The following is a 25,867-nucleotide window of genomic DNA, read 5'->3' as shown; positions in this document are numbered from 1 at the left end:
GCCCGGCTCCCCTGGCCCAGCCCGGCCTCGGAGGCACTGCCCGGCTCTCCCTCCTCACGCTCCCGGCCCCGGCAGAGCCCCGAAAGGATGGCAGGGGGCCTGCCAGCAGCCTGGCCCCACAGGGTGGCCCCCGCATTTACTTCTGAGTCTTTTCTGGACCCTGAAGGCCCACGGCCTTCACTGGACATGTCATGACCTCCGGAAGGGGCACCGCCGGTGCGGCCCTGCTGCTGCTGGCCCAGGGCCGAGCTCTGTCCAAAGCGGGGCTGGCCCCAGGGCCCAGAGGCTGGGATCCTGCTTCTCTGTCGATCCTGTGGCTGCCGAGTGTGGAATCTGCCCCTTTGAGGCCAGGCCAGGTCACAAGAAGTGTCTTCAGCGTCTGGGCGGCGGGATCCAGATGAGGCCGGGCAGGGCTCCCGCCAGCCTGGCCAGCTGCTGGCGACACTGGGCCTGTAGCTGGCGCAGCGCCTCCTCCAGGCAGGCCTCCCGGCTCCGCAGGGCCCCAATCGCCTCGGCAGCACGCAGGCCCGGGCCTGCCAGCACCCCTGGCTCTGTCCTCACCAGCCGGTGGGGCCCGTGGGGCTGGGCCCGGCCCCCGCCTCGCTCGCAGGCCTGCCGCAGGGCCGCCAGCTCCTGACCCACGGCTTCCTGGGCGGCCCGCCGGGCGGTGCTCCACTCCGGGCCCTGGCCTCCAACCTGCAGCGGGGAAGGCGGTGAGCTGGGAGCCAGGTGCTGCCGCATCCAGCCCAGGCCACTGGCTTCAGGTCCCCTCAGCCCTCGCTCAACCCTGACACTGGTCCCCGACGGCCCCACAGCCCCGGCGCAGCCTGAGAGGGACTTCCAGCCCAGGTCCCCAGCCCCCAGGGAGCAGAGGCCCACCCTGCACCAGCTCCAAGGCCCGGCCCCTCCAGGCTTGGCTCCACCCTCACCAAGCCCTTGAACCCTGAGCAGCGGCCATGGGTCCCCAGGGGCAGGGTCACAGCCTAGCCGCCCCACAAAGCCCTCGGGGCCACCTGCTGCAGGCCCACCTTGCTCACCAGGGTGGCAGTCTAGGGGCAAGTCCCTCGGGGCCCATTCAGAACCCAGAGCTCAGACCCCAGAACACCCACCCCTGGGACACCCACCCTCAACTGCCCCAGCCACTCCAGGGTAAGCCCACCACCCACCGCCAAATCCAGGAGGGGAAGCGTGGGGCGGGGCTGACCCGAAGGACACTGGACTGAGGACACAGCCTGCTGAGGACACCTGTGGCCCAGCGGGGGCTGGTGTGAGAAGCTGCCTCACCCACGTTCCCAGGGAACCGCCCTGACCCTGCACCACAGGGGTCCCCAACAAGGAAGCATGGAGGGGCCTGGGCCATGCTGAGTGCCAGGCTCATTCCCTGTACAAAACCCCTGCAGACATCGGCTGTCACCGCTGCGCTGGGGCGTAGGGGACCAGCAAGGAGACCGCCGGGCGGCCGTAGGCCCCCGGGAGGCCCTGTGCTCTCCGGGGCCGGCTGAAGGCTTTACAGGGAAAACTGCGCCCACAGGCAAAGATGCTTCAGGGGAGGAAGCCAGGGAACCGGGGGCTCGGCCCCCCCTGCCCACCCGCCAGTGAGATGGGCCACACAGACGGGAACCGGGGGGATGAGGGGCGTCGAGGGGCTCCGCACGGCTGGGGTAGGGGCCATCCCCTGCACCCGCTTCTCCGCTGGAGCCTGCCCACACTCGGGTTCATGCGTGTGCCCCGCCAGCGGTCTCTGAACACAAGCCCGCAGCTCGGCGCCCTCACCTTGCTCTCAAGGGACACCCGCCGGGCCTCCACCGCCGCCCGCAGCTCCTCCTGCAGAACCTGCAGCTCCCGCTCCAACTCCTCAGCCCCAAACTCGTGGGGCCCAGGCAGAAACGCGGGCTGCGAGGCGTCGGGGGGGCAGGCGCCCAGGACCGTGTCCTGCAGAGAGACCTGAGTGAGGGCGGCACAGGCCTCAGCGCCACACGCACAGCCCAGCTCCCAGCCGGGGGGATGAGGCCTAGGTCGCACAGCAAGCTGGACAGCTGGCATCGCCCAGGCAGGCCGGAGGCCAGTCTGCAGGCCCCTGAGACTGCCCAGGAACTGGCAGCCGGGTCGGGGACCACTGGACATTTGGAAGGAGCCCCCAGACTCCAAGCTGGGTGCAAAGCTGGCTTCTGGCCAGGCTGGTGTGTGGCCTCGGGCTGCTGTGGGCCAGGCAGGGGGAGGGGGGGGAGGGGCCGAGTGTGCTGACCATCCACTGCCAGAAGACGGCCTCCCGGCTGCGCCACTCCCGCGCGGCCTCCAGACGGGCGTTCTCGCTCTCCAGCCTCCGGAGCAGCTGCCACACAAACCAGACACCGGGCTGAGCCAGAGCTCCACAGGCCCTTCAGGCCCCGGTGCGGGGGACCCACCCAGCACGCAGCACCCCTCCCTCTGGCCTGTGCCTGGCACGGGCCCCGCCCTGTCCCTGCGCCTCAGGGCAGCCCCACCCCCACGCCCGAGCAGGCCTCCAAGCACGCCTGCGGCCTCCACACCAGCCCAACTGCAAGCCCCTCAGGGTCAGCGGTCAGCCGGTGCCCCGACGGGGGCCTCTCCCACATCCCTCACTGACGGGGAGGGAACCCCGAGCCAGGGCAGAGGCTGTGCAGTGCCCAGTGGGGGAGTGATGGCGGAGCCCCCCCTCCCCCGAGCCACCACAGCCCTGCAGCCCCCTGCCCGGCACACACAGCTGGTGCCCAAGGACCCTGCGCCCCGAGGGCCCCACACCCGTGGACCCTGCATGAGTGCCCAGGTGGCCAGAGCTGGCTGACTGCCCACCACACACTCCGCACAGCCAGCCCCTGCGGAGCCCGCCCTCAGAGGGGCCCGTGGCAGGGCCCACCCCGAGCTGGGGAGGGGCCGTCAGTCCCCGCCTCCGGGACCCCTCCAGGCCGGATGCTCTCTGAACATGTGGCCAGGCGCCGGCCACGGGCACAGCTCCTTCAGGAGGGCAGAGGTCCGGGGCCATCCGGGAACCCAGGAGCGTGTTCCGGGGCCGGGACGAACATCCAGGACGTGGCAGCAGCCCTGTGGGCCCGTGCGTCCGCCCTACACCACACCAGCGACCCAGGGTCTCCCCTAGTCAGGGGGGGCCCCCTGCTCTGCCCCCAAGCCCGCCCTGTCCCTGGCCCCAGAGAAAACCCAGAACGCTGGCCAGGCAGCCAGGGGTCCGCCTGCTGCAGCTGGGATCTGGTCAGGGGGCCGCACGGCGGTGGCCGTGACTAGCAGACCGCGGACCCAGCCTAGTCCACCGCTGCGGCAGAAGGCAGGCGGCCTGCAGTGAGAACAGCCTGCGGCCTGGGGGCCCCCAGCCAGGGAGGCCTGGGACAGGCCAGGCGTACGGCCCACACGCTCACGCCTCAGGTACACGCGCACGTGTGCGTGCACACTTGCAGGCCAAGAACGGCCACGGGAAAGGGGGGACGAGCACGACTGGGCGGGGAGGCAACAGTCTCCTCCCTCCGAGGGTGGGGACAGGGCGGAGGCCCAGACCAGGAGGAAAAGGCACGGCCCAGCCCCTCTGCAGCACCCCTGGGGGCTCGCACAGCAGCCGCGGGGCGTTCCCGACGCCTCAGGTCCTGCATGGAGCTGGTCCAGGCTCCCACCAGCTCCCCGTCCAGAAGCCGTGGAGGAAGCTGGCCATGGCCTCCGCCGACCTGGCCTCCCACACCTGACCCTCCCACGCCCCAGGGACCAGGGGCCGGGCAGCACCAGGCCGCAGCCGGCGCAGCCTCTGCTCTGCCCTAAACTGGAGACTGGACAGCGAGCCAGGCCCTCACGGAGTTGACCTTAGAAGGGGACAGCGCCCAGAGCACCTCAGACACCCCAGTGCTGCCTCCACACCTCCAGGGCCCAGCTCAGCCTTTCCCTGCCCAGGTGGGGCCAGAGAGGTGTCAGCCAGGGACACAGGCTCGGCAGGCGCCCCTGCCCGGGCACCTGACCCTGCGAAGGCAGGCAGGCCCCTGCGACACACGGCTCGGGGGCTGGGACCTGCTGGGCTCAGAAGCGGGGGCCGCACCAGCCCCAGCAGCGCCCCGAGGACGGGCAGTGCCAGCCTCACACTCTGGACAGGCCAGGGCCCAGCCCTGAGGGACACCCGCCCTGGGCCCAGCAGAGCGGGGGCTGCTGGGCAGGGGTCCCCATCAGCAGGTGACACCTGCACGAGCTTGCGGTGCCAGCACTACCAGCCGGGACACGGCAGTGTCCCTCCTTCATCCCAGCACCCTCCTCGGCCGGGCCTGTGCCGGCCACCTCACCGCGTCCGGGCTGCGTCCCTGAGGTGCTGAGTGGTCTGGGGACCGGGGAGGCCCCAGGACGGGTGCCTGTCCCCATGCCGGCAAGGCATGGGGCCTGGCCAACAGGAACGGCTCCAGCCCAGGTCCTCCCCCGCCCCTCCTACCTCAGCCAACCAGCCCTCACCTGCCGGCCGCTCTCAGGGTGCCTGAGCAGCTCCGTTTCGGCCACAGACAGGTGGCCCAGGCTGCGGTCACTGTGGCAGCCTCGAGTGTACAAGTGGATCTGAAACAGGCAGCGCAGAGCCAGGCTCAGCAGGGGCCTGCAGGGCCGCCCCGCAGGCGAGGAGGCAGGTGGGCCAAGGTCGTCCAGGGAGGGACCGTCCTCGGCCCACGGGGACCAGCCCAGAGCCAGCCGGAAGGCCCTGGCGGTTCCCCTGGGGGCTCCCTGCCCACCTGGCTCCGGGGGCACGGCGGGGGGGCGAGAGGGGCACCCTGCATCCTTCTCCCTCCGCTCATCAAGTGCCGGGGCCGTCCGGTGCGAGAAACAGCCCACGGACAGGCTCGGCCGTCCAGTAGGGCCGGCAGTGAGATACAGAGAGACCCATCTGGGCCTGGGGGGCAGGGAGGGCACCCCAGCCAGGTGGGGCCTGCAGGCTCCCAGGTGGCGCGTCCCGAGCAGCAGGAGCTGAGGCCAGGAAAGAGCAATGAGGAGTTCCAGGAAAGGCCAGCTGAGCACAAGACCCTCAGCTGCAGGTGGAGTACAGGCTGGAGGGGTCGCAGCCCCAGGGAGCCCTGGGCCGGAGGGAACCCCAGGCCACCTGCCCAGCGCCTCTTAGCCCGGACCTTGCACTGGGCCTGCGGGGGCACCTGTGCCCACCAGCTGAGTCCAACCAGCCCTCAGGACGCGAGGGAGCTGCCCACCGCCTGCCAGCCCGCACCCTGGGTGCGGGGAGAGGAGGCGCCCAGACATCAGCTCCCTCGGGGCCTGGGGCCCGTTCCAGTGCTGGGTGACGCGGACCCTGAGGCCTGTGGGGACGTCTGGGGATGGAAAGGCCCAGCCCACAGGCGGGGCCCGGTTCTACCTGCCCTCGCCCCTCCTGGACCACCTGGAGCGCTGGGCCCAGGCCCCTCGCCACCCCAGGGCAGTGGCCCCCCGTCAGTCCCCAGCCAGGCCTGGGCGGCCTGTGTCCAGCCGGAGGCCGAGGCAGCAGCCCACACGGGGCCCTGCCGGACCGCCGGGAGGTGGGCGGAGAGCCCCGAGCGGCACTACCTTGCCCAGGAGGGCGCACTGCTCCTGCTGACTGGCCACCAGGTTTCGCCACCGGAGCCGCAGCTTCCCCATCAGCCACTGCAGGTAGCGGACATCCACAGGGCCATCTGCTTCGGCGCGCGGCACGGGCAGGCCAGGGCTGGCCAGGGCCTCACACTGGAGGGGGAGCGGGGTCAGACCTTGCTCCCACCCGCCACAGAGACCCGAAAAGGGAAAGCAGGCCCCTGAGAGAGGGGGCCTGGGGGTCCCCAGGGCACCAGGAGAAGAGTTGGGACCAGAGCTGCAGGCTCACCCCGCTTCGCCCCAAAGGACGGGCAGGGAGAGCAGGAGGCCTAGGGAGTCAAGGCAGGGAGGCCAGTGGGGGCCCGGCCTCCGTGCCTTCCCTGGGGCTGCCAGGCAACAACGCTGGCCCCCACGGGGCCGTCCTGAGCGTGGCCCAGACCTGTCCTCCCGGGTCGGGCGGGCCGCGCCCAAGGCCTCCGCCTGGTTGGGAGCGGCGCACCCCTGCCGCACACCCACCTCGCACACAGGCATCTCGTCGCCCAGCCGCACGCGGGTCTGGGCCAGCAGCCGCTCGGGCAGGGGCTCGCGGGCCAGCAGCCAGGACAGAGCCAGGAGCAGCTCGCGGCTGCCCTGGGAGCCGTCCTCGGGGAGCTGAGCGAGCCCCCGCCGCGGGTAGCCCTGGGAGAGCAGCTCCGACTTCACCCAACGGGCTTGGGCCTCTGCGGGTGAGAGGGCCAGCTCAGGGGGCCCCCTATGGGGAGTGACAGCACCCGGACCCCAACGGGGCCTCGCCGCGACTCCCACAGAGGCCCTGGGGGTGGTTGGGGCTTCACCGGAATGACGGGTGGGAGCGGGGCTTACGAGGTGGGAAGGACTAGAGCCTGCGGGGGCGGGTACTTACTAGAGGCAGGGGGCTGGTGGGCGGGGCTTGCCTTGGCGCGAGGCCAGAGCCTACGGGAACTGACCCCGGGAAGCAGGTCCTAGGGGGCGGGCTTACAAAAGGGGTGGGCGCAGCCAGATCCTCCGAGGCGGGCTTTAGGGAGGGCAAGGGGTCACCAGAGAGGGCGGGGCCAAAAGCTAGTGTGTGGGCGGGGCTTACCCAGGGCTGGGGAGGCCGTGGCGCCGCCAGCTCGCAGCTGCGAGAGCACGCGGAAGAGCAGCTGCCAGAGGGCGGGGGCCTGCGGGTACAAGAGGGAGGCGGTCAGCAGGCCCCGCTGCCTCCCTGCGGGGCCCCAGTGGGCCTGGCTGCCCTGCGCGCCTCACCGCCTCCGGACGGTCGAACTTGGCGCGGCGGAAGGTCTCGGGGCTGGGCCCAGCGGGCAGCGTCCGACTCAGCGCGGCGATGGCCGCGGGCAAGGCCGCAGCGGCGTCTGCCCGGTCCACCCGGCGCCGCCGCCGCCCCATGCAGCCGGCACCCGCCTCGCTCGATCGCGCGGCACCGCCAGCGTGTCCCAGCGTCCAATTCCCGCGCCGATGCCTCCACTGCAGCGCCCGCGCTCTCTCAGCGCGAACCGGGCCACGCCCCTCGCCCCGGCCCAATGAGCGGTGCCTCTGGCGAGAGAGCGCAGTCCGTCCTGTCCGCTGCGGAGGCACTTCCGGCCTGTCGGGGACCAATCGGCGGTAAGAGCTCCGGGAATCCGCCGTGTGCTGACCAACTGCGATAACACTGGACCCCACGGACCCCACGAATCAGCGCCCTACCCGCTGCACCAAACATTAGCCGAGCCCCTGCCCGAGTCTGCTCCCGCGCTCGTGAGGCCCTGCGGCCGGGAGGGTCGCACAAAGGGGCACCGCCGCCCCCGCGCGCCACCCTCCGCTTCCGCGACTACCTCTCCAGCCTGGCCGCCAGGGGGTGGCCGGATCCCGCAGCGCGCACCAGGACTGGCACGCGGGGGCCACCGCCAGGACCCCGGGGACGGCCCTGGACAGTTCAGCCACGCCGCGCGTGGGCGAGAGACCCCTCCGGGGAGGCCAGCGACTCTCCCCACCAAAACCTACATGTACAGACTTCCCGGCCCCGTGCATTCTCTGTCCGGCCAGCCCGCCCAGCCTCCCTCTGTCCTGCACCCTCAGTCTCTCCGTCCCACCATTGAAGACACAGTCTTTGAAGGAACAGATGGAAAGCGGTTGGGAGGCTCTTTGAGAGTTAGGCAGAGGTTAACCCCACAATGCCGGTCCTGAACGTATGAGAGCTGTGTTCACACACACGGAAGTGCACAACGGCTTTGTTCAGGACAGACTGAAACGAAACCAGGCTGCGGGCCCATCAGTAAGCCTCCCCCAGGGGGCAGTGGTCAGCAGCCGCCACCCTCCGCTGACACGTGCCGTGCCGCTGCATGGATGCAGCTCAGACGGGGAAGAAGCTTGTCTGTGCACTGTATCTACCAGACGTCAGAAAAGCCATCGTGTAGAGACAGAAAGCAGGCAGCCGTGGCCTGGAAAGAGTCCGGGAGGGGGACGGGGAACGTCAGTGGGCGCAGGGAGTGGTCTAGAGCTGGGCTGTTGCTGCGGAAGTGCGTGAACGCGTTGCAGTACTTGAATGTGCACAGGTCAAGTTTATGGGATGTAAATTATACCTGGAAGATATGAAGAAGATAGTGCGGGAGGAGCGGAAGGGAGAGAGGGAAGGAGAAGGCAGTCAGTCCTGGACCCCAGCCTTCCCCCAGCCCCAGCCAAGCCCACAGGAAATGGGGTCACGCCTGACCCCGTCTTCCAGTCCTCACGCTGGCTCACCTGCCTCCTGCCTCCGTCAGGCACAGCCAACTCCTCGTCCTTCCCCCAGCCTCCACCGCAGCTGCCCCTGGATCCCCCGCCCCAGCACCCCCACCTCGAGTAGGCACGCCTTCCCAGGAGCCGCAGTGGCCGGAATGGGGCGTTGCTGTCTGTTCCCCCAGACCCCAGCCTGCCCGCAGCTCCAACTGGGGCCGGCACAGGCCTCCAGTCTGGCCCTGCCTTCTGGCTCCCCAGCAGCCCAAAGGTCTTTCTGGCCACCCTCCCTGTGGCCTTCAGAATAAAACCACTGTCCTTAGCTCACCGGACGGTCCCTGATGTTGGGCCTAGAATGCTGTCCGGCCTGTGCCCCGACGGGCCTTCCTCCTGGACTGCTCGCCCCCAGCCTGAGGCCTGGCTGACCCACAGGCACCTCCCCCTGCACTCGCCCCACGGGCCCCCCCGGGCTGAGAGGGCCTCCGCTGCCGTCCCGCGCAGCTTGTCCCAGCCGCTCAGGGAGGCTTTCCTGTGCATCCACTGCCCACTGTGTCCCCGGGGCCGAGCCCAGCACTGTCCGCTGAGAAGCCCGGCCACCCCTCAGCACCCCTGCTGCCTCCTCTGCGCCCCCCGCCCACCCGTACCAGGAGCACCCCAGCCCCCACCTCATGGGATTCGGCGCCAAGACCACATGCCACGTTGCGATGACCCTGTGGTCAGCAGAGACCTGGGAGGGTGGCGTCTGCCAGGTCGCAGTGCAAGTGGCCAGTGGAGGACACGGGGAGGGCTCAGGGTGGCCCAGTCTGCAGCTGCTGCCCAAAGTGACGGGAGTTTCCGGAAAGCCCCCAGCAACACACAGCCAGTCCTCAAACGTCCCATTCGGGCAGCCGGCCACTGGGCAGTCCCTGGGCACAGGGTGGGGACAAATGAGGGGCAGGGGTGTCCAGGCAGACACCCCTGCTGATGCACAGCTGGCCGCGTTGGGGAGGTGAGGACGGGGACGAGGCTGGGGCAGCAGGAAGTAGCGAGGGAAGGTGGGGGCTTCCCGCCACACCTCCCCCAAAGCTCAGAAAAGGGAACCAGCGTGAGCTCCGCTGACGCACCCTGCGGCTGGCCCTCCCGCTCCTGCCCTTGTGGCCTGGTGCTCCCGCTGACCTATGGGCCCTCCCTGCAACGAACAGGGTCAGGGCACCTTCGGGCCCGGGCGCTGGGCAGCTGAGCCTCTGCGGGGCTGCCCAGGTCGGCCAGGGCAATTCCACGTAGAGGGGGCTGCAGCCTGTGCTGGCCCCCGGCAGAGCCCCGGGGCCCCGCATCTGGCCACAGGACCCCCCTGCAGCTCCCCTTAACCCCTCCCCAGCAACAGGCACACACAGGCGGGTCTTCCCAGTGTTGGGTTTATTGAGGGCATGGGGGGCTGCAGGGGGGTCCCCGGTGCCTGGAGTTAAGGCTGGGCGTCAGCCTGGAGGGGCAGCAGTCCAGCGGGCGGGACGAGGGCTCCAGAACCTGCGCAGAAACAGGGACAGCGGTGAGCACAGGCCTCATTCAGGCCTGGGGAGGGGGAGGCCCCTCCGAGGGCCCGCGGGGCGGGGGCGGGGCGCACCTGGGTCTACTTGAAAGTGTGACTCTCAGCGCCACCTCTCCCAAAGCCTGCAGAGAAAACAGAGGGCAGATTAGAGGAGGCTGCAGGCAGCGGGAAGCTGGGCCAGCCCTGGGGGGCGGGGGCGGGCAGTGGGGAGCATACCTTTGGGCCCGAACATGGCAGCGTAGCAGGGATGGTTGCAGTAGGGCTTGCCTTCATGCTGCAGAGAGAGCAGCCATGAGAGGCTGTCCCGCCGCCCACCCCCGCCCCTGCTGCCCCCCGAGGGCCCTCCCCTACCTCGGCATGGCCCCCCCCAGGCTCCTCCCCTACCTCGGCATGGCCCCCCGAGGTCAGCGTCTTCCCACACTTCTCGCACTTCAGACATGGCCGGTGCCAGTCCTTCCCCAGGGATGTCACCCGCTCGGCTGCAGGGGCACAGACAGGCCCTCGTGAGGCGCTGCTCTGGGGACACGGGGCACCCCCGCACACTCGCCCGCCCACCCACCCCCTCCAGCCACCTCTGCCCAGGGCCTTCCCCACCCACGCCTAGTGGCCCAAAGTCTCAGGTGGTCTTTGGGTCTCCAGACCCCTCGGCAAATCCGAGCACAGAAACGGGAGCAGGCGCTGGCCCTGGGCTGAGGGCTGAGGAGGGCCTGGCTGCCAGGTTAAGTCCCCCTACTCTGCCCCGCCGGGGCGGGGGCTTGTATTTCCTCCTGCGCCTCCGGCGCCTCCAGTGGGTGGGACCCAGGGCAGGAGGGCGGTGCCTGGGGCCAGAGGGTGCCTGGGATAGCGCCCCGGGTACCGGTTTCCGCATCTGTTTTTCCTTAGCGCTGGGAGGGGCAGCGGGGTCCCCGCCCAGGGCGCGCCCAGGAGGGCAAGGCGGGAGAGACCGGGACCTAGAGACGGGGAGACCCGGAGGTGGAAAGCCCAGAAACAGGGAGACAGAGGGTCCCCCCACGCAGGGGTCCCAACTCACACATCCAGGCGGCCGCTTGCAGGACAACAGTGTCCGCTCGGCGCGGGGGCGGGGGGGCGGTTTACGGGGGTCCCCAGGCATCCCCGCCCCGAGCGAACTCTGCCAGGTCGCCCCCGGGCTCGGAGCGCGCGGTCCGGCTGGGGACGGGCCAGGGTGTGCTCACCGAAGTACACCTCCTTGTCACACTTGGGGCACTTGGGCATAGCGGCGGCGGATCCGTAGGGACGGCTGGGCACGGAGAGCAGCGCGGACTGGGTGGGACCTGCCGGGCGCGCGCCTTTCAGGGAAGCTGGGGCCCCGCCTCTTAGAGGCCCGCCCCTTGCACCCCCCGCCCGCCCCCTCCCCCCCTCCCCCGTCTGACACTGGACCCAGGGACGTCAGCTCCAGATCAGAAGGTCAAGAAAGGCCACCTGGGGTCGACTCTCGCCTCTGGGCAGGTCCTGGGACTGAGCCGACCATGAGGCAGTGGCTAGGGGTGCACAGGGCACCTGTGGGGACTCCCCAAAGGGTGGGGCTGCTCAGGCGGCTCCAGCCCCACCCCTCGCCCAGCGCTGTGGAGTACGCGTGTCCAGGATCTGCGCAAGGGGCTCCCCAGGAGCAGAAAGGTGGACCCCACTCCCCGTCCTTGCCCCCTCCCCACCACGCGCACATGCTGGAGCCCCCAGAAGACAGGCTGGAGGGGGGAAGGGACAGCTCACCTCCAAATGCAAATAGATGCAAACAGGCTTCGCGACAAAGCCCCTTGCCCTTTGACCCGGCCCTTCCCTGGGTATGGGGTGAGGACGTACCAAGGGAGTCAGCCTGGTAACCCCCCAAGAATTCCCCTCAGGCCTTCACACGCAGGATATCCCAGCCTCTGTGAGCCCCCAACTCCCGCACCCCTGGGAAAGCCATCGGACCACAGAGGGAACGCCCCCGGGGCATCGGGAACTCGGGACTGGGTGCCCCCTCGCTTTGCCGGACGAGTCTCTGGGTGGGGCTGGTGGGGGGCCGCTCCCCCTGTCTCTCCAGAGGCGGGCTCCTTATCTCTGGGGAGGCGCCTGCGGGGCAGTGCAGTCCAAGTTCGCGGCCCCGGACAGTGGCTGGCCCACGCCCCCCCCCCCCGCCCCGTGCCAGGCAGAGACCTTGGGACCCGCCCGCCCCAGGAATGGGGTGGGCCCAGGGGACTGGCGCTGGGCTGTGGGGTCCCGGGCCGCCTCTCTCCGGCCAGCAGGGGAGTGCTGACTACAAACCGGGACCGCCCTCCCCCCCCCGGGAACCCTCCTGGTCCCCGGCACTCAGGCCCCTCCCTCCCTGCGCCGGGGGAAGGGGCTGTCCCACCTCTGCTCGGTACAGCCCCAGTGCCACACCCAGCTTCTTGGCTTCACCGCACCCTCCCTTCTGTCCACAGTTTTACCGGCCTCGTCCTCTGCCCCCAACACACCCATCTTGAAAAACACATCATCTCTGGGGCTGGCCCCACCCCCACAGAGGGCGCTGGAGACCCTCCTGCCACGGGGCCCAGGGGCTCCTGGCCTCCCCACGCACAGGCTCGGCCGTGGCGGCAGCCAGCGACGCCCGCCTCGCCCTCCCTGAAGCCCACCTGCCCACCCCCCAGCCCGGTCTGGGAGACCAAGGAAAGCCGTGGGCACCTCCCCCTCAACACCCCGCCGACCCCAGAGGCTGGCCTGGGAGGAGGGGAGGTGTTCCCAGGGTGGTAGGGTGACAGAGGCCACGCCCCAGGGTCTCCTGCCAGTGAGGGGGCCACACTAGACTCCACGCCCCTGTGGCCTGCTCTCCACACCCCTCTCTAGTGGTTCCCTCCGCCCTGGGACCCCTTCGCTGAGGCCACAGTTCTGCCTCCGCTGGGCCTCTGCAGGCCCAGGCTCCTGGGACCCCCCAGGGGCCGGCTGTCCCCCACCCTCGAGACTGGGGTGCATGCCCTGCACCGGGGGAAGCCCCAGTCTCCCGCCCACCCACACCAGCCTGCTCCCCCCTTGGAGCCCAAAGCCCAAGGTCTCAGCTGGGCCGCTGCCCTCTCGGCAGGCACCCTGGGCACCGCACTGTGGGTCCTGGGGCAAAGGCCACAGGCCAGCCCGACCGCCCCACAGGCCCCCACTGCTCCCAGGACCCCCTGGCCTGCGCCTGCGCCGCTGGCCCTGCCGAGCAGCAGGGCGGGTCCTGGATTCCCTCATCCCCTGGCTCTGCGGAGAGCGGAAGGGGGAGACCAGTAATGATGGGGGCGGGGCGGGGCCCAGGACGGTGGCCGGGGGCGCGGGGCGGGGGGGAGGCGCGTGGAGCGGCTGCCACAGGACCACACATACTGCACACTCCACCTGTGGCTGCCGGGGTCGCTGCCCCTCGTGGGTACGAGGCAGAGGCCTTGCGCCCCCGGGTGGGGCTGCCTGCCAGGGTCCTCAAGTGACAGGCGCCTGCACTTGCAGGCCTCCCTGTGTCCGTGAACCTGCAGGCACACCTGTGGGGGGGGCGCCGGGGCCTCTCTCTATCTCTGCGGTGTGCACAAGGCTCCCCTGGGGCACTTGGCTTCCCAGGCCTCCGTCCAGCCCGCAGCCCAGCCCCTTCAGAGCTCAGGGCCGGTGGGGCAGTGAGCTGGCCTTTGTCCTCCTCTCCACCCGCCCCCTCTCACCCTGGGACTCCAGTTTCACCCTGGGGGAACCCCCCCCAAAACTGAAAACTGGGTGATAAATTCTTCCTAGTCTTCCCTTTTGTTGTTGCTCATTGCCATGGTTACAGCACGGCGGAGGAGGATGCTAAGGGGGGGCCGAGGGTCATGGCCTCGCCCTCTGGTTGGTACACAGCAGGGTTTTTCCAGACACCACACACACACACACACTCTCTCTCTCTCTCTCTCTCTCTCCCCCCCCCCCCCCTTGAACCCGCCCCCACAGCTCCAGCCACAGGCTGGTGGGCCCCTCCAACTCTGCCGAGCCCGGCACCCGTCTCGCCGGCCCACAGGGTGGGGGCCCCAGTCGGCCTCTGTTCCCCAGCCACCGGGAGCCCCCGCCTCCCACCAGACCCCTGTCCAGGCACCCTGCCTGTGGCAGGCCTGACAGCGTCCTGAGACCTGGGCCCCACCGGGGGCAGGGCCTGCTGTTTCCATCAGCACACCCAGCCCCAGACACACTGGTGGGGGGTGCTGAGCTGGCCCAGGTCTCCCCGACTCAGGACCGACCTCGTTCGGCCCTGCACCCTTGCCTCTGCTCTTTTGGGGTGCTGTTGGCATTTGTTGCAGAAACAAAGGGAAGACACACGGAACCCCTTCATAGACCCCGAGGTGCGGCCCCCGGCCTTGTCCCCCGAGGTGCCAGCACCTGCCAGCAGGCCCTGGGGCCATGTCTGCAGCGCGAGGGACGGAGTGGCCAGAGCAGGACGCACAGCACCCAGTGCCCGCCCGGCGCTGCCTCTGTGCCCACGCGCCCCGCCCGCACTGGCACAGCGCCAGGGCACCCGGGGCCCGGAGCCCTGGGGCAGAGCCGAGGGCAGCTCTGCCGGCCCACCCTTCCCTCTGCAAGCCCACGCCAACGCCCACCCAGGCTCGGGAGGGATCCAGGTGGGAACCAGACAGGCCCCTGCCTCCCAGAACCCTGGAGAGGACCCCGGGCACCCACCGTGGGGGGGCTGGGCCCCGTGACCTCTGAGGAATCCGTCCACGGGGTCGCCCGCCCCCCAGCAGGGAAGCTCTGGTCCTGGGGCCCCTCCCACCCACAGACCAAGGCACGTGCCCTGGCCTCTCCCCTCAGGCCCACACCCAGCGCCCCACCGGCCTTCAGGTGAGCTCCTCCCTGTGGGAGAGCCAAGGGGTGTGGACAGGTGTGAGACTGTCCCCTCCTAGGCCCAGAGGCTGGCTGGGCCTGTCCCCTGCTCTTGCACCCAAGTGCCCTGAGCAGCCACCTCGTGTTCCGGGACAGCTGCTGAGCCTGGAGACTGGCGTGGCTTCCTCCTCGGGCTGCAGCCTGCCTGCCCTTCCCTGAGGCCTGGAGGAATGAGGGACATGCAGACGTTCCCAGGGCCTATTTTCAGCAGCGTGTCTCAAGGGAACCCCTGTCTGCCCCAAGGTCTGGTCCCAGGGTGGGCCTGCTGGGGCTCCTGGCCCGGAGGCACGGGGGAAGGGACAGACTCTGCCCTTTCCCAGAAGGGCTCTGCCCTCCCGAGCCCAGGTGGGAGGAAGGGCCCTCCCTCCACCTCAGGCCACAGGGGAGGGGTGGAGCTCACGCCTCCAGCTCCCTCCACCCGGCAGCCTGGGGCCTGGGCCGGCCAGATGGAGTTCCCCCCCGCCCCCCGACCCCGACCTCCTTTAAGTTGAGTGTGGTTCCAGGAATCTCCGGGTCCTGGAGCCAAAGCCCAGGCAAAACCGCCTCAAATTCCAGCCTCACCAGCCCAGCTGCTGGGCCTGTTCAGGGCCCTGAGCACCCCCCTCAGCCGCACAAGCCCCACCGCCAGGCGGGCTCTGGGAAAGTGTGCCGCCCACACCTGGGCCCTGGAGTCCTGCCAGTCCTCGGCCTGCCCTGTCCTCAGGGAATTGGCACTCAGCCCCTGGCGACAGGGGCGACAGCCGGCGGGCTCTCAGCGCGCTCTGACCCGCGGACCAGAGGGGTCCTGCCGCCCCTTCAATCCTAAAGACGCTCTGCGCTGCGCGCGGTCCGCCCGGAGGCCCCAGCGGGGGCAGGGCTGCCCAGAGGGTCTGGGCCTCAGAGCAGGGGCAGCGGGGGCTTGGAGGGGCCTGGGTAGGAGTCGTGGCAAGACTGGACCAAAGGGAGGCCGGGCGCGGGCAGCCTTTGGGGACGCTCGGCTGTTGGGCGTAGCCCTGGGGTTCTGAGGGGACAGTGAGGGGATCAGATGGCCCTGCAGGGCCGCCTCGCTGGCTGCGCAGGGGAAGGAGGTACACCCGCGACGCAGAAGCCAAGTCCCTCTCCCCGCATCTCGCGGACGAGGCCGGGGCGGCGGCGCCGGAGGAAGCACCTGGCTTCTGTGTCTCTGTGTGTGGCGGGGAGGGGCGCTCCTGGAGCTGGTGCCCCCGAGGAGGCCCGGACTGCGAAGGGGTCACCGCCCACGCGCCCGGCAGCGCCGCGGAGACCGACAGTAGCGGCACCGCCCCGGTTTCCATAACAATCCCTTGGAAACAAACAAGGCAGCGCGTCATCCTCCGCCCGCGGGAAACGGGGCGCGCCTTCCCCAGCCAGACCCGGGTGCGGGGTGGGGCGCTCTGCGTCCAGGCGGAGCCGGGCCCGTCCTCGGTGCAGCCGACCAGTGCGCCCCTCACCCCCGCCGGGATGGGCGAGGCCTTCCACTAACCTAGACCCTGCCCCCTCCCGCGGCCGGGGCCGGGCGCGACACTCTGGACGGCTCCTCCCCACATAGTTTCCACTGGAGGCTCCCGGGGGAGGGGCCAGGCTGTGCCGTCCGCAGCCCCCATCCCCCAGAGGACAGGAATTTCCCATCCAACACCGGGAGCCCGCCCCCGGGGCAGCCCCGGGGGCGCTGCGGGAAGTCTGAGTTCTCCCACTGCGACCCCCGGATGGCGGTCCGCGGCCTGGCGGGCGGTGGGGACGAGGAGGGGAGCGGCCCTCGGAGCACGCGTCGGCGTCCCAGCCTGCCCAGGACTCTGCCCCGGGGTCGGTGGGGGGACTGGGGACGCTGGGTACCTGCTAGGCGTCCCCCCACGCAGCTGGCCCACCCTTCCCATGCCGGCCGCACCCCGGGTGGGAGGCGACGCTGGGTGCCCGGCTGGAGCCGGCAGGAGGGTGGCCTGGCAGGGACGGACACCGGAGCTTGTCGCTCCGCCTTCCGGGACACGGATGGCTGCTCGTGGGACAAAGGGCCTGGCGTGACGTTCAGCTGAGCCTGAGCCTGCGGACTGGAGGGGGGTGGGGGTGGGGGCACGAGGAGCCGACCGCCTGTGGCCCAGAGCTGACCCGGCCCGGCTGCCCCGGGCTCCGGGGAGGAGGGGGAGGCGTCCGGAGAATGGCCGGCCCGGGAGGAGCGCGCGGTTTCTGCCCCGGGGCGCCGAGTGGAAGAGAAGGCGCGCCCTCTGGCGGGCAGCCCCGGAGCGGCAGATAAAGGGAAGGCGGCCGTGAGGAGGAGGCCCCTAGGAGCTCCCAAGGGGTCCAGGTTGAAAGGGCAAAGCCTGGACCGCAGAGGAGGTGGCGGAACTTCGTTACCACCGCACCCGCAACTGGGACGCTGGTTGGGCAGGAGCGGCCAAGAGTGGGGCACTAAGGCCCCCCTCGGCCCCCCCACCTTCTATCCTTGGGGCACCACCCACGCCGAGGCGGGCAGGCCACCACGTTGCCAGCCCTGCAGACAAAAGCCACGGCAGAGCCCCGGGAGCCTGGGTCTGACCACACCCTCCCCGTCCGGTCCCTCTGGGGTTCCAGGCTCAGTCCTGGGCTGGAGGCTGACCTCAGGCCTCCACCCTTCAGCCCCACCCTGCAGAGACCCCCTCTGGGCGCCATCTCCTCTCCCTCCCCTGGCGCGCCCTCTGCTTTACCAAGGCCGATCTCCTCCGGCCCCCGGGGGTCTCGGACAGATCCTGGCACTACCGGCTCTAGTGCCCAGTGTGGCATTTCCAGGGGTCCAGCCTCCAGAGGCAGGTGACTTCAGCATGACATGGCTGTGCCCCCTTCTGGGCCCCCCCCCAGGACGCCTCCACCGCCCCACCCCCACCTCTTGGCACCCCCCCGCAGCCCCCTGACCCCCAAAGCCGGGCTCGGGCATGTTGGGGGAACTTGTGGACAAGACAAGGGACCTTGTCCTGGACTCGTCCATCGCACAACCAGAGACGGAGCTGCGTTCTGCGATCCCCAAACACTTTATTGACAGCAAAATCCTCCTGTGGGGGTGCTCCCCGCGCGGGTGGGGGCAGTGCTGGCGCGGCAGTGTGAGGAGGCGGCGGGACGTCCAGGGGCGCCGCGGGGCTGTGGCCGCTGTGGCCAGGGCGGCGGAGGGAGATAAATAACACTGGGCGGCGTGGGCAGCGCGTGCGCAGCGGGGGGGGGGCAGGCGGCCACCGCAGAGAAGGGCCCCGCTGGGGCCATGGGACACACAGGGCAGCACGCGGGGTCAGGGGGCCCGAGGGCGCGAAGCGGGGCGCAGGGCTGGGACACCTGGGGAAACGGCGAGGGGCCGGGCTCTCCCGAAGACGCCCCCGCCGCTTCCCTCGCCCCCGACAGGCAGGCCCCGGACGCCCAGGCGGGGGGCAGAGGCTGGGCAGGACTGGGCAGCAGGCGCTCTCCCCACAGCGCCGGGCAGGGGCCCCGGGGCGGGGGCCTAGGGCTGCACTTTGCCCTCGGGGTCCCTGTCATAGATGTAGCTGCCCACGGCTCCGGTGTTCACTCCTGCGGAGAAGGGACGGCAGGGTGGTGGGGAGGAGGGGGTGGCGGAGGGGGCGCCTGGCTCCCCGCCCTCCAGGCCATACTCACCCTTGGGTCCGAAGAGAATGCCGTAGCAGGGCTTGTGGCAGTAGGGCTGGCCATCGTGCTGGGGGCGGGATGGGGGTGAGGGGGGGTCCACCGGCGCCCCCTGGCGGCCCCCTCCTTGTCCGCGCCCCTGAGGGCCCTCACCTCCCGCAGCCAGGACCAGCCCACTCACGTGGTAGGGGGAGGCGGGGCAAAGCCCACACGTGGTGAGCTATGGAGCCTGCGCACCCTCCAGCCTCTACTCCGGCCACCAGGGGGCAGCCACCACCGCCCTGTGCTGCCCTACCCTTGGGAGCAGCCTGTCCCGCCTGTCCCGCCCGCACCCCGCCCGCACCCCGTCCAGGCTCCCCGGTCGGGCCCGGGCCCCTGAGCAGCCGGCGTCAGCGCGCCCTCACCTCCGCGTGTCCACCCGGAGTCAGCGTCTTCCCACAGCGCTCACAGCGCAGGCACGGCCGGTGCCAGTCCTTGCCCAGGGACGTCACCTTCTCGGCTGGGAAGGGGGAGAGAGGAGCAGTGACACCAAGGCCCTGGCGGGCGCCCCCTACGGGCTGGGGCTGGGGCTGGATGTTGTCACTCACCAAAATAGACCCTCTTGTTGCAGCGAGGACACATGTTCGGTTCCCCAGTGAAGGTGGTGACACTAGACGCTGGGGTGGGGGGGAGGAGTCAGGGTGGCTGAGCGGCTCCCGGGGCTCCCACGCCTCCCCGACCACACAGAACCCGGCCCACCTTTGCTGGGCCCCTTCGGGGGGCCACTTGCCTTCCGCTCCTCCGCTCGGGCCACAGGGACCTCGATGGGGCCAGTGACCTGCGGGCCCTCTGAGGAGGGCTTCTCGTAGATGTAGGAGCCGGCGCCCCCGATGTTCACACCTGCCGCGTGGCGGGCACTGTGGGCCGGTGGCCAGCAGCCCTGCCCACACCCAGGCCTTACACCTCCCCCCGCAGCCCACTCCACAGCAGGACCCTGAGCCCAGAGGGGAGGGTGTGGAGAGAGGGGCGGGGCGGGCCCCCCCACAGGCTCCATGGCCCAGCCCCAGCAGAGCGGGCGGGCGGCCCCGTGCTCACCTTTGGGTCCGAAGAGCGTGGCGTAGCAGGGCTTGTGGCAGAACGGCTTCCCATCGTGCTGGGTGGAGGGCAGGGAGGGGTGAGGGCCACGCCAGGGCTCTGGGCCTCCCTCCCTGCCTGAGGGCGGGGAGAGCCGCGCGGCCCCCAGCCCGGCCCCCCGCCCGGCCCCCCGCCCGGCCCGGAGAGGGGGCTCACCTCGGCGTGGCCCCCGGGCGTCAGTGTCTTGCTGCAGCGCTCACACTTGAGGCAGAACTTGTGCCAGTCCTTGCCCAGGGAGCTCACCTTCTCGGCTGGGAGTGGGAGGGGACATCAGCGCAGCCACGCGCCCGCCCTGCTCCTCCGCGCCCTGGGGCCCCGCTGGTCTCAGTCGCCCTCAACATCGCACCTGCCCCCGCAGCACGCCTGCCTCACACGTGTCCCTCACACGTGTCCCTCACAGGTATCCCGAAGCATCCCAGAACCCCCCGGTCAGGATCCCATGGAGGTGGCGGGGGCCCCTGCTGAGGGGGGCAGCCCTGCGCCTCGAGGCCCCCTGGGGGGAGGCCTGCCCACACCCCCCAGTGGAAACCCCCGGGGACGGGACGCCTGCCTGTCTACACTTGGCACTGAGAGCCCCCACTCCACGGCCTCCAGCTGCTGCTTTGGAGCCCGAGGTCTGGGACCAGCTGCTGAGGGTCAGGTCAGCTGTGCACCGGAGCCCCTCCCCCCCCCGCCCCAGCCCCCTGCCCCACCCCCACCACGGGGCTGGTGCTGGCGGCCACTTTCCAATGGAGGGAAGTGGGGGAACTCCCCAGGGTGCACGGCAGGAAAAGGGTGGAGGAGAAGGCAGGAAGAAAGGCCGGAGACCGGCCGGAATTCCGGGAGAGGGGGCCTGACCAGCGGCGTGGGGGCGGGGTCAGGCCAGCTGGGCCCTGGCACCTGGGCGGAATCTGGCCAAGGGCCTACCAGCTTCTGGTCCCACTCACACAGAGGTGGCTGCCGGGGCCGGGACTCCCCAGGAGCCCCGGCAGCCTGGGAGGGAGCGCCCTCCACGCCCGCGCCCGGGCGGGCGGGGGTGCTGCAGCCCAGGCTCTGGATGTGGCCACTCAGGAGCAGGGGAGTGACCCTCAGACCCAGCAGGCAGGTTGGTGGCCACACGCTACTGGCAGAGTTGGGAAGCCAGAGTTCACTGGGTCTAATGGCGTGGAGGGCCCCCGGCACCCCACCCAGCTGCACTGTTGTTGGGACAACGGCACAGAACCCTGACATCGCTCTGGACATCCAGCCCCAGTTCCACTCTGTCCACTCTGCTCCCACTCAGGTGTCGGCTGCTGGGGAGCAGGCAGGACCCCCGCCCCCGCCCCCAGCGCCTCCGGGCCAGGACGCCTGCCAGCGGGTCTGAGCGCCTTTGTGTTCTGCTGGGAGCCCACGGCAGCCCGGGCTGGCAGAGTGCTTTCCGGCCTGTCTGTCCACAGCCCTGTCCGTGCAGCCGGAGGTCACTGCGCCGGCCTAGCTGGGGGCAACGTCGTGGGCAGCGGGGCCGGCAGGAGGACCCAGGGACCGTCCCCAACCCGGAGTCTCACAGTCAGGACCCCTCTCTGGGATGGGGACAGAGGGCTGCGGGGGGTGGGAGGGTTCCTGGGAGGCAGCCGGAAGCCCCTGGGCTCTCAGCCAGGCCAGAAGCACTGCAGGCCAAATCCGGTCCCTCCCCTCTGGGAACAGCAAACAACCGTTGGCCTCCTCCTCCTCTGGCTGTCAGCGGTCAGCCGGGAGGCCAAGCAGCTTCCTTCATGTCAGCCCGACCCCATCGCAGACCCTGACCAGGGAAGGGCCCCCTGCTTGTCCCCACCCTCTGGCCGTCCTCCCGTCCGGCTCTGCCTTTCCTCTGGCAGGCGTTGGTGGGAGGGCCGGGGGGCAGGCACTTTGCTGCCCTGGCTAAGTCTGGCGGAGGATCAGCCAGGAGGAGGGAGAGCGGGTGAGTAAGCCAGTCAGTGGGCGAGCGCCAGGAGGCACCGCCTACCCAGGGGGCATCCTGGCGGAGACAACCCCCCTCCTGCCCTGCTACCCCTTTCGGTCCAGCGCTGTCTGACCTTGAGGAGGGGGTTCTGGCCACCGGGACTCCAGTGCCCTCTCATGTTCACCGGGACTCTTTTGTCACCCCACCCCACCTCACCCATGGGAAAGTCCTCGGGCACCAAAGAAGAGAGCGCGTTGGGACACGCGGGAGGTAGAGGCCAAGGTCGCCCCCGCGTGGATCGAGTCCAGACAGACTCCGGATCTGTCCCGGCCCGGCGTGGCCAGAGGTCGGGGTGCAGGTTGGCGGTCACTTGGAGCCACAAGGGGCCGGGACACGTATCCGCGGGTAGGAGAAACAAGGGTATGCGGGGAAGTCAGGAGCGCGCGGGAGGCGCTCCGAGCGCGCGACCGCACCCGACCCCGCCCCGCTCGGCATCGCCGCCGGGAGGACCTGGACGCGCCCGCGAACCCAGGACGCTCCCCCAATTCTGGCCTCAATCGGGGGACCATGCACTCCCGCGCCACCCCCTCCGGCCGCTTCTGGGTTCCGGCGTAGCAGCCCCCACATCGTGGCAGCTCCACCCTCCGGCCGCACCCGAAAGAGCCGCGCGGCGAACCGGGTTGGGGCCGCGCATCCCGGGGCGGCGGCCGGGTGCACGCCGAGTTCCGCGGGATTGCGCGAGTCTGCGGCCGGGGGCTGGCCGCGAAGGGTGGTGGGGTGCTGGCCGAGCCCGGGCACTCACCGAAGTACACAGTCTTGTCGCACTTGGGACACTTGGAGGCCATGGTCGTCGGTGCGCCCGGTTGCTCGCGTCCTCCGCCCGCGCCCGTCTCCGCGTCGCCGCCGCCTCGCCCGCCCCGCCCGCCAGGCTGTCCGCGCGCCCATTGGCTCTGCGGTCGGGGCGGGGCGTCGGGATCCCTCCCTCCGGGTCCCACAGCCTGGAGAGGGGGCGTCTCCTGGGCGGGGGAGCACCTGCCGGGCGGGCGGGGGACGGTGGGACCAGCCTGGCGCCCCTAGGCCCCACGCGCTAAGCGGCCTCAGCTCGGCTTGGCCGCGCCTTGCCTATTTCCATGGCAACGTCGGGGCCGCTGGCCGTGGCCGCAGGGCGAAGCGGGGGGTGCGCGGTCCCCTCGGTTCCGGGGAGCCCTGGTCGGCGGGGCCAGGGCTGGGTAGGGCGTCCCCAGGACAAGCCGACGGACGCCCCGACGGCAGGCCCGCCCGCCACGCCCGGCGCCGGCGCCCAGGCTCCCCCAGAGGACCCCACCCCCACCCGGTCGCGCGCCCCTCTTCCCTTTGTTGCTCGGTTTCTATAGCAACGGCCGTGAGGCGGGATCCGAGCCGGATTCCTGGCGGGCTCGGCCACCCAGCCCAGGCCCGGTCCCGCCCCCTGCCCCACTATGTCCGTGGTGCCGAAGGCTCAGCGGGTGGAGGGCAGGGCGCCCGCCACTTCCAAAAACAGCGCGAGAGAAACTGCTGGAAGGGCGGGGGAGGGGGCGACCAGCAGCCAGTGGGCAGCAGGGTTATGCTGGGCGCTGACGGCGCACGAGGGGGCGCTGCCCTCCTGGGGCGGCAGGAACAAAGGAGAGAAAGGGGAAGAGATGGGGGCGCGGGCGGGGGGGCGGGGGGCGGGGTCGAGTGCCCTCTGTACCCGGCCCCCGGGGCCGGTGCACCCTCCTCTGGACCCAGTGCAGGACCCAGAGCCTCCGCCTCCAGACTCTTGGCCCCAACCGTCCTGGTGGAGCGCAGGAGAGCCGCGGCCCTGCAGCACCCCCGCCCCTTCACCCCGGGGGCCCTGCCTGACCACCCTGCCCTCCCTGGCGCCTCAGCGAGCCTGCAGAGCCCAGCCTCACTCCAACGCCCATCCCCACCCTGCAGGGGGAGGGGCGGGGGGACCTGGAGCACCCTCTGGCCTCCTCTCTGGGGTTTCCCGCCCGAGGCCCTTCCTCGGGCCTCCAGCCCCAGCTGAGCCTCAGCCTGTGAGACGGACAGACCCATTCTCAGGCCCAGATGACCAGAGCCAGCACCCACCCTCCCAGGTGGTCAAGGCTCTGTGCCCACCCCCTCTCTTCTGCCCGGTGCACCTGCCCGGCCAGAGGAGCTGGAGGACCCGGGGCCTGGCGGCATCCAGCGCCGGTGTTTGCCGAGTGCCCTGGATGACAGCCTCCAGAGCCCAGGGGTTCCTGGTGCCCCGCCCGGCCCAGCTCCTTCGGGCGCCCCCCCCGCCCCCACCGTGCACTCACGCCCCACAGCCACTGAAACACAAGATCCCCCGAGCCTGACTGACCAGCCTGACCGGCCCCCTCCCTGTCCGCATCCGGCTCTGGCCCCTGGCCAGCGAAGGCGGAGATGGAGACAGGAGGCCTCCGCGGCCCTGCTCCTGGACCGGCCGGCCAGCTGTGGGGCCCCGCAGGTCAGCCATTCCCAGCCCTCGCCTCGCTCAGGCCGGGTGTCAGGTGTCTCTGAATAATGCATGGCCCGCTGCCCGCTGCTTGGCGCAGCCTCTCCCTGCGGTGGAGGGTGGGCTGTGGGCACAGGTGTCTTTGGGGAGGTGCCCAGGGCCACGGCCCTGCTGCCGAGAGTGGGGTGGACCTGGGAATGGCGTCCAGCACTGGCCAGCGGCCCTGAAGATCGAGGGACAGGTGCCCTGCCCCCAGCCACAGACCCTGGGCCTGAGCCACAGGCTCCCTCCTGCGCCAGAACTATTCTGGGCCTGGCGGGAAGGGACGCCGATCAATAGCCTCGGAGCAATAGCGTCCGCCGCTGAGGGGACAGGGTGGGGCGGGGACAGGACGAGGGAAGCAGGCAGGGCCCTCGGGTGCCAGGTCGAGTGGCCGGGTTGAGGGCGGGCCCCTCCCCTGGGGCCACAGTGGCGAGGCTCCCTGTGGATCTCCTGGTTCATGCGCCCTGTCGTCGTGGCGACACTAGCCAACGACAGCCGGATCCTGGTCTCAGGTCCCTGCAGGGACCCAGGGCTGGGCTCCTCCGGGGCGGGGGGAGGCTTCGCAGGTCTCCAGGAAGGCCCCTCAAGGGGACTCTTCCCACCAGAGATGGCCCTCGCCCTGGGGGAGGGGCTGCAGCCCTGGGCACCAGGGCCTCGCTCCCCTGGCCTGTGTCCGCTCCCCCTTCCTGAGTCCCTCCTCAGACCCCAAGCAGCCCAAGCGTGGACACAACAGCCCAGGCCCTGTGCTCGGGGACCCCAACTCCTCAGGGCCTGCCTTCCTGAGACCTGGGGGGCGGCACGTGGGGAGGAAGCCACTGAGTCTGAGGAGGGGAAGGGGGCGTGGGTGGGCAAGGGGGGCAGGGCCGGGGAGGGCCCCCACCCCGGGGGCAGCCGGTCTTCCTCGAGGTCGCCGTCTGGTCTCCCAGCTGGGACGCAGCTCTGTCCTGGGCAGCGAGGGCCACGGGGGGCAGGACACCAGCTGGAGGTGGCCAGGGTGCTGCAGACGCTTCTCCGACACCCTGGCCTGTCACCCAGCGGGCCCAGCACAGGCTGTCGGGCGGGGGCTGGGGCGCCCCTTATCTGTCTGTTTCCAGCCAGGGAACAGACGCTTCTATTTTCAGCCCCTGACTGAGATGTGCACACACCTCGGGGGGAATGAGAGGGCCCCCCGGGAGGCCAGCCGGGGTGGCCCGGCGGGAGTGTCCCTCCCTGACCCTTTCCTCCGGTGGCCGCCAGCACCTGTCCCGGGGCCTGCGAGGGTGGATACCGTGGGCGCCTCAGGTCGGGTTTCCGAGAACAGACTCGCTGAAATCTGAGCAAATTCTCACGCGGAAACGCCGCACCTGCTGGGGTTGCCCCCAGCTCTGTGGCTCTGGACAGAAGCCCTGGACAGCTGGGCAGGGCTCTGCCAGGAGCAGGACAGTGGGCCGGCCACCCCAGCTGCGGCAGGAGCCACACGGCCATCGGGGCTGGGGCCCTGGCCGGGTCCGGGCCACCCCGGCCGCGGGTGCACAGCGCCAGCTCCACCCGGCGAGGGCCCTGAGCCGCACTGGCCCTCCTCCTGCGCCCCCGGCCCTGGTGGAGGCAGCCGTGCGGGCAGCGGTGAGGGGGCAGGGGAAGACGGCCGCAGGCCGCACTGCTCCCTGCCAGTCCCTGGGAGGGTCCTCTGCCCCAGGGAGATGCCTGGGCCCGGAGCCTCCCACCCGACGCCCCAGGTGGCCCCCCAGGCTCAGAGGGGGAGACGCAGGGACAAAAGACGAGGAGAGTCTAGTTGGTTTTTTCTTTTTATGAGTTTTTTTTTCTTTGTTTTTTTAATATGAAAATTACTTGAAAAGACAAGGGGCCAACCCCACCAGGCAGCTCGGCCGGCTGCTGGCTGCGCCGATCCTAACATTCCAGGTGTAAGTTACAGAGCTTAAGTTCATCTACAAAAAAAGTAATAAAAATAAAATTTAAAATGGCACCTTCAACGGAACACAACAAAACTTCCAGCCGGCCCACGAGCCCGCAGTGCGGTGCGGTCACTGGGCGGCTCCTTACTCCGCTCCGGCCAAAAAAGTAACACAAAGCTAAAAACAGCTCCTGGGCTCTCCCGGAATAAGTTAACCGCACTTTTCCCCACGCGTGGCCCAAGGAGCAGTTTCTCTGC

At 70.5% G+C, this 25,867-nt stretch overlaps 3 protein-coding genes across 3 annotated transcripts; all 3 read right to left on the bottom strand.

The window, feature by feature from the left end:
• Positions 1–372: 372 nt before the first annotated feature.
• TEDC1 (tubulin epsilon and delta complex 1) lies at positions 373–6,945 on the bottom strand. The gene is made up of 7 exons (XM_054567696.1): positions 6,805–6,945; positions 6,641–6,719; positions 6,058–6,260; positions 5,539–5,694; positions 2,246–2,332; positions 1,750–1,932; positions 373–684 (listed from the first exon to the last, which is right to left on the bottom strand). The coding sequence occupies exons 1-7, from the start codon at positions 6,943–6,945 to the stop codon at positions 373–375; spliced, it is 1,161 nt and encodes a 386-aa protein (XP_054423671.1).
• A 2,678-nt stretch (positions 6,946–9,623) lies between these two features.
• CRIP1 (cysteine rich protein 1) lies at positions 9,624–11,064 on the bottom strand. The gene is made up of 5 exons (XM_054567695.1): positions 10,966–11,064; positions 10,157–10,251; positions 9,989–10,046; positions 9,848–9,894; positions 9,624–9,750 (listed from the first exon to the last, which is right to left on the bottom strand). Exons 1-4 carry the CDS (start codon positions 11,003–11,005, stop codon positions 9,854–9,856), a joined length of 234 nt encoding a protein of 77 aa, XP_054423670.1. The 5' UTR covers positions 11,006–11,064; the 3' UTR covers positions 9,624–9,750; positions 9,848–9,853.
• A 6,548-nt stretch (positions 11,065–17,612) lies between these two features.
• On the bottom strand, positions 17,613–22,117 carry CRIP2 (cysteine rich protein 2). Its single transcript, XM_054567694.1, has 8 exons — positions 22,021–22,117; positions 19,478–19,572; positions 19,283–19,340; positions 18,947–19,087; positions 18,796–18,864; positions 18,613–18,707; positions 18,221–18,278; positions 17,613–18,136 (listed from the first exon to the last, which is right to left on the bottom strand). Exons 1-8 carry the CDS (start codon positions 22,061–22,063, stop codon positions 18,069–18,071), a joined length of 627 nt encoding a protein of 208 aa, XP_054423669.1. The 5' UTR covers positions 22,064–22,117; the 3' UTR covers positions 17,613–18,068.
• Positions 22,118–25,867: the final 3,750 nt, after the last annotated feature.

Source organism: Pteronotus mesoamericanus, unplaced genomic scaffold (genome assembly GCF_021234165.1).
Source record: "Pteronotus mesoamericanus isolate MK-2021 breed Mesoamerican mustached bat unplaced genomic scaffold, CSHL_Meso_final contig_192, whole genome shotgun sequence".
NCBI classification, from domain to species: Eukaryota; Metazoa; Chordata; class Mammalia; order Chiroptera; family Mormoopidae; genus Pteronotus; species Pteronotus mesoamericanus.
Note: the sequence above shows the minus strand (reverse complement) of the source record. Positions and strands in the feature narration are given on the sequence as shown.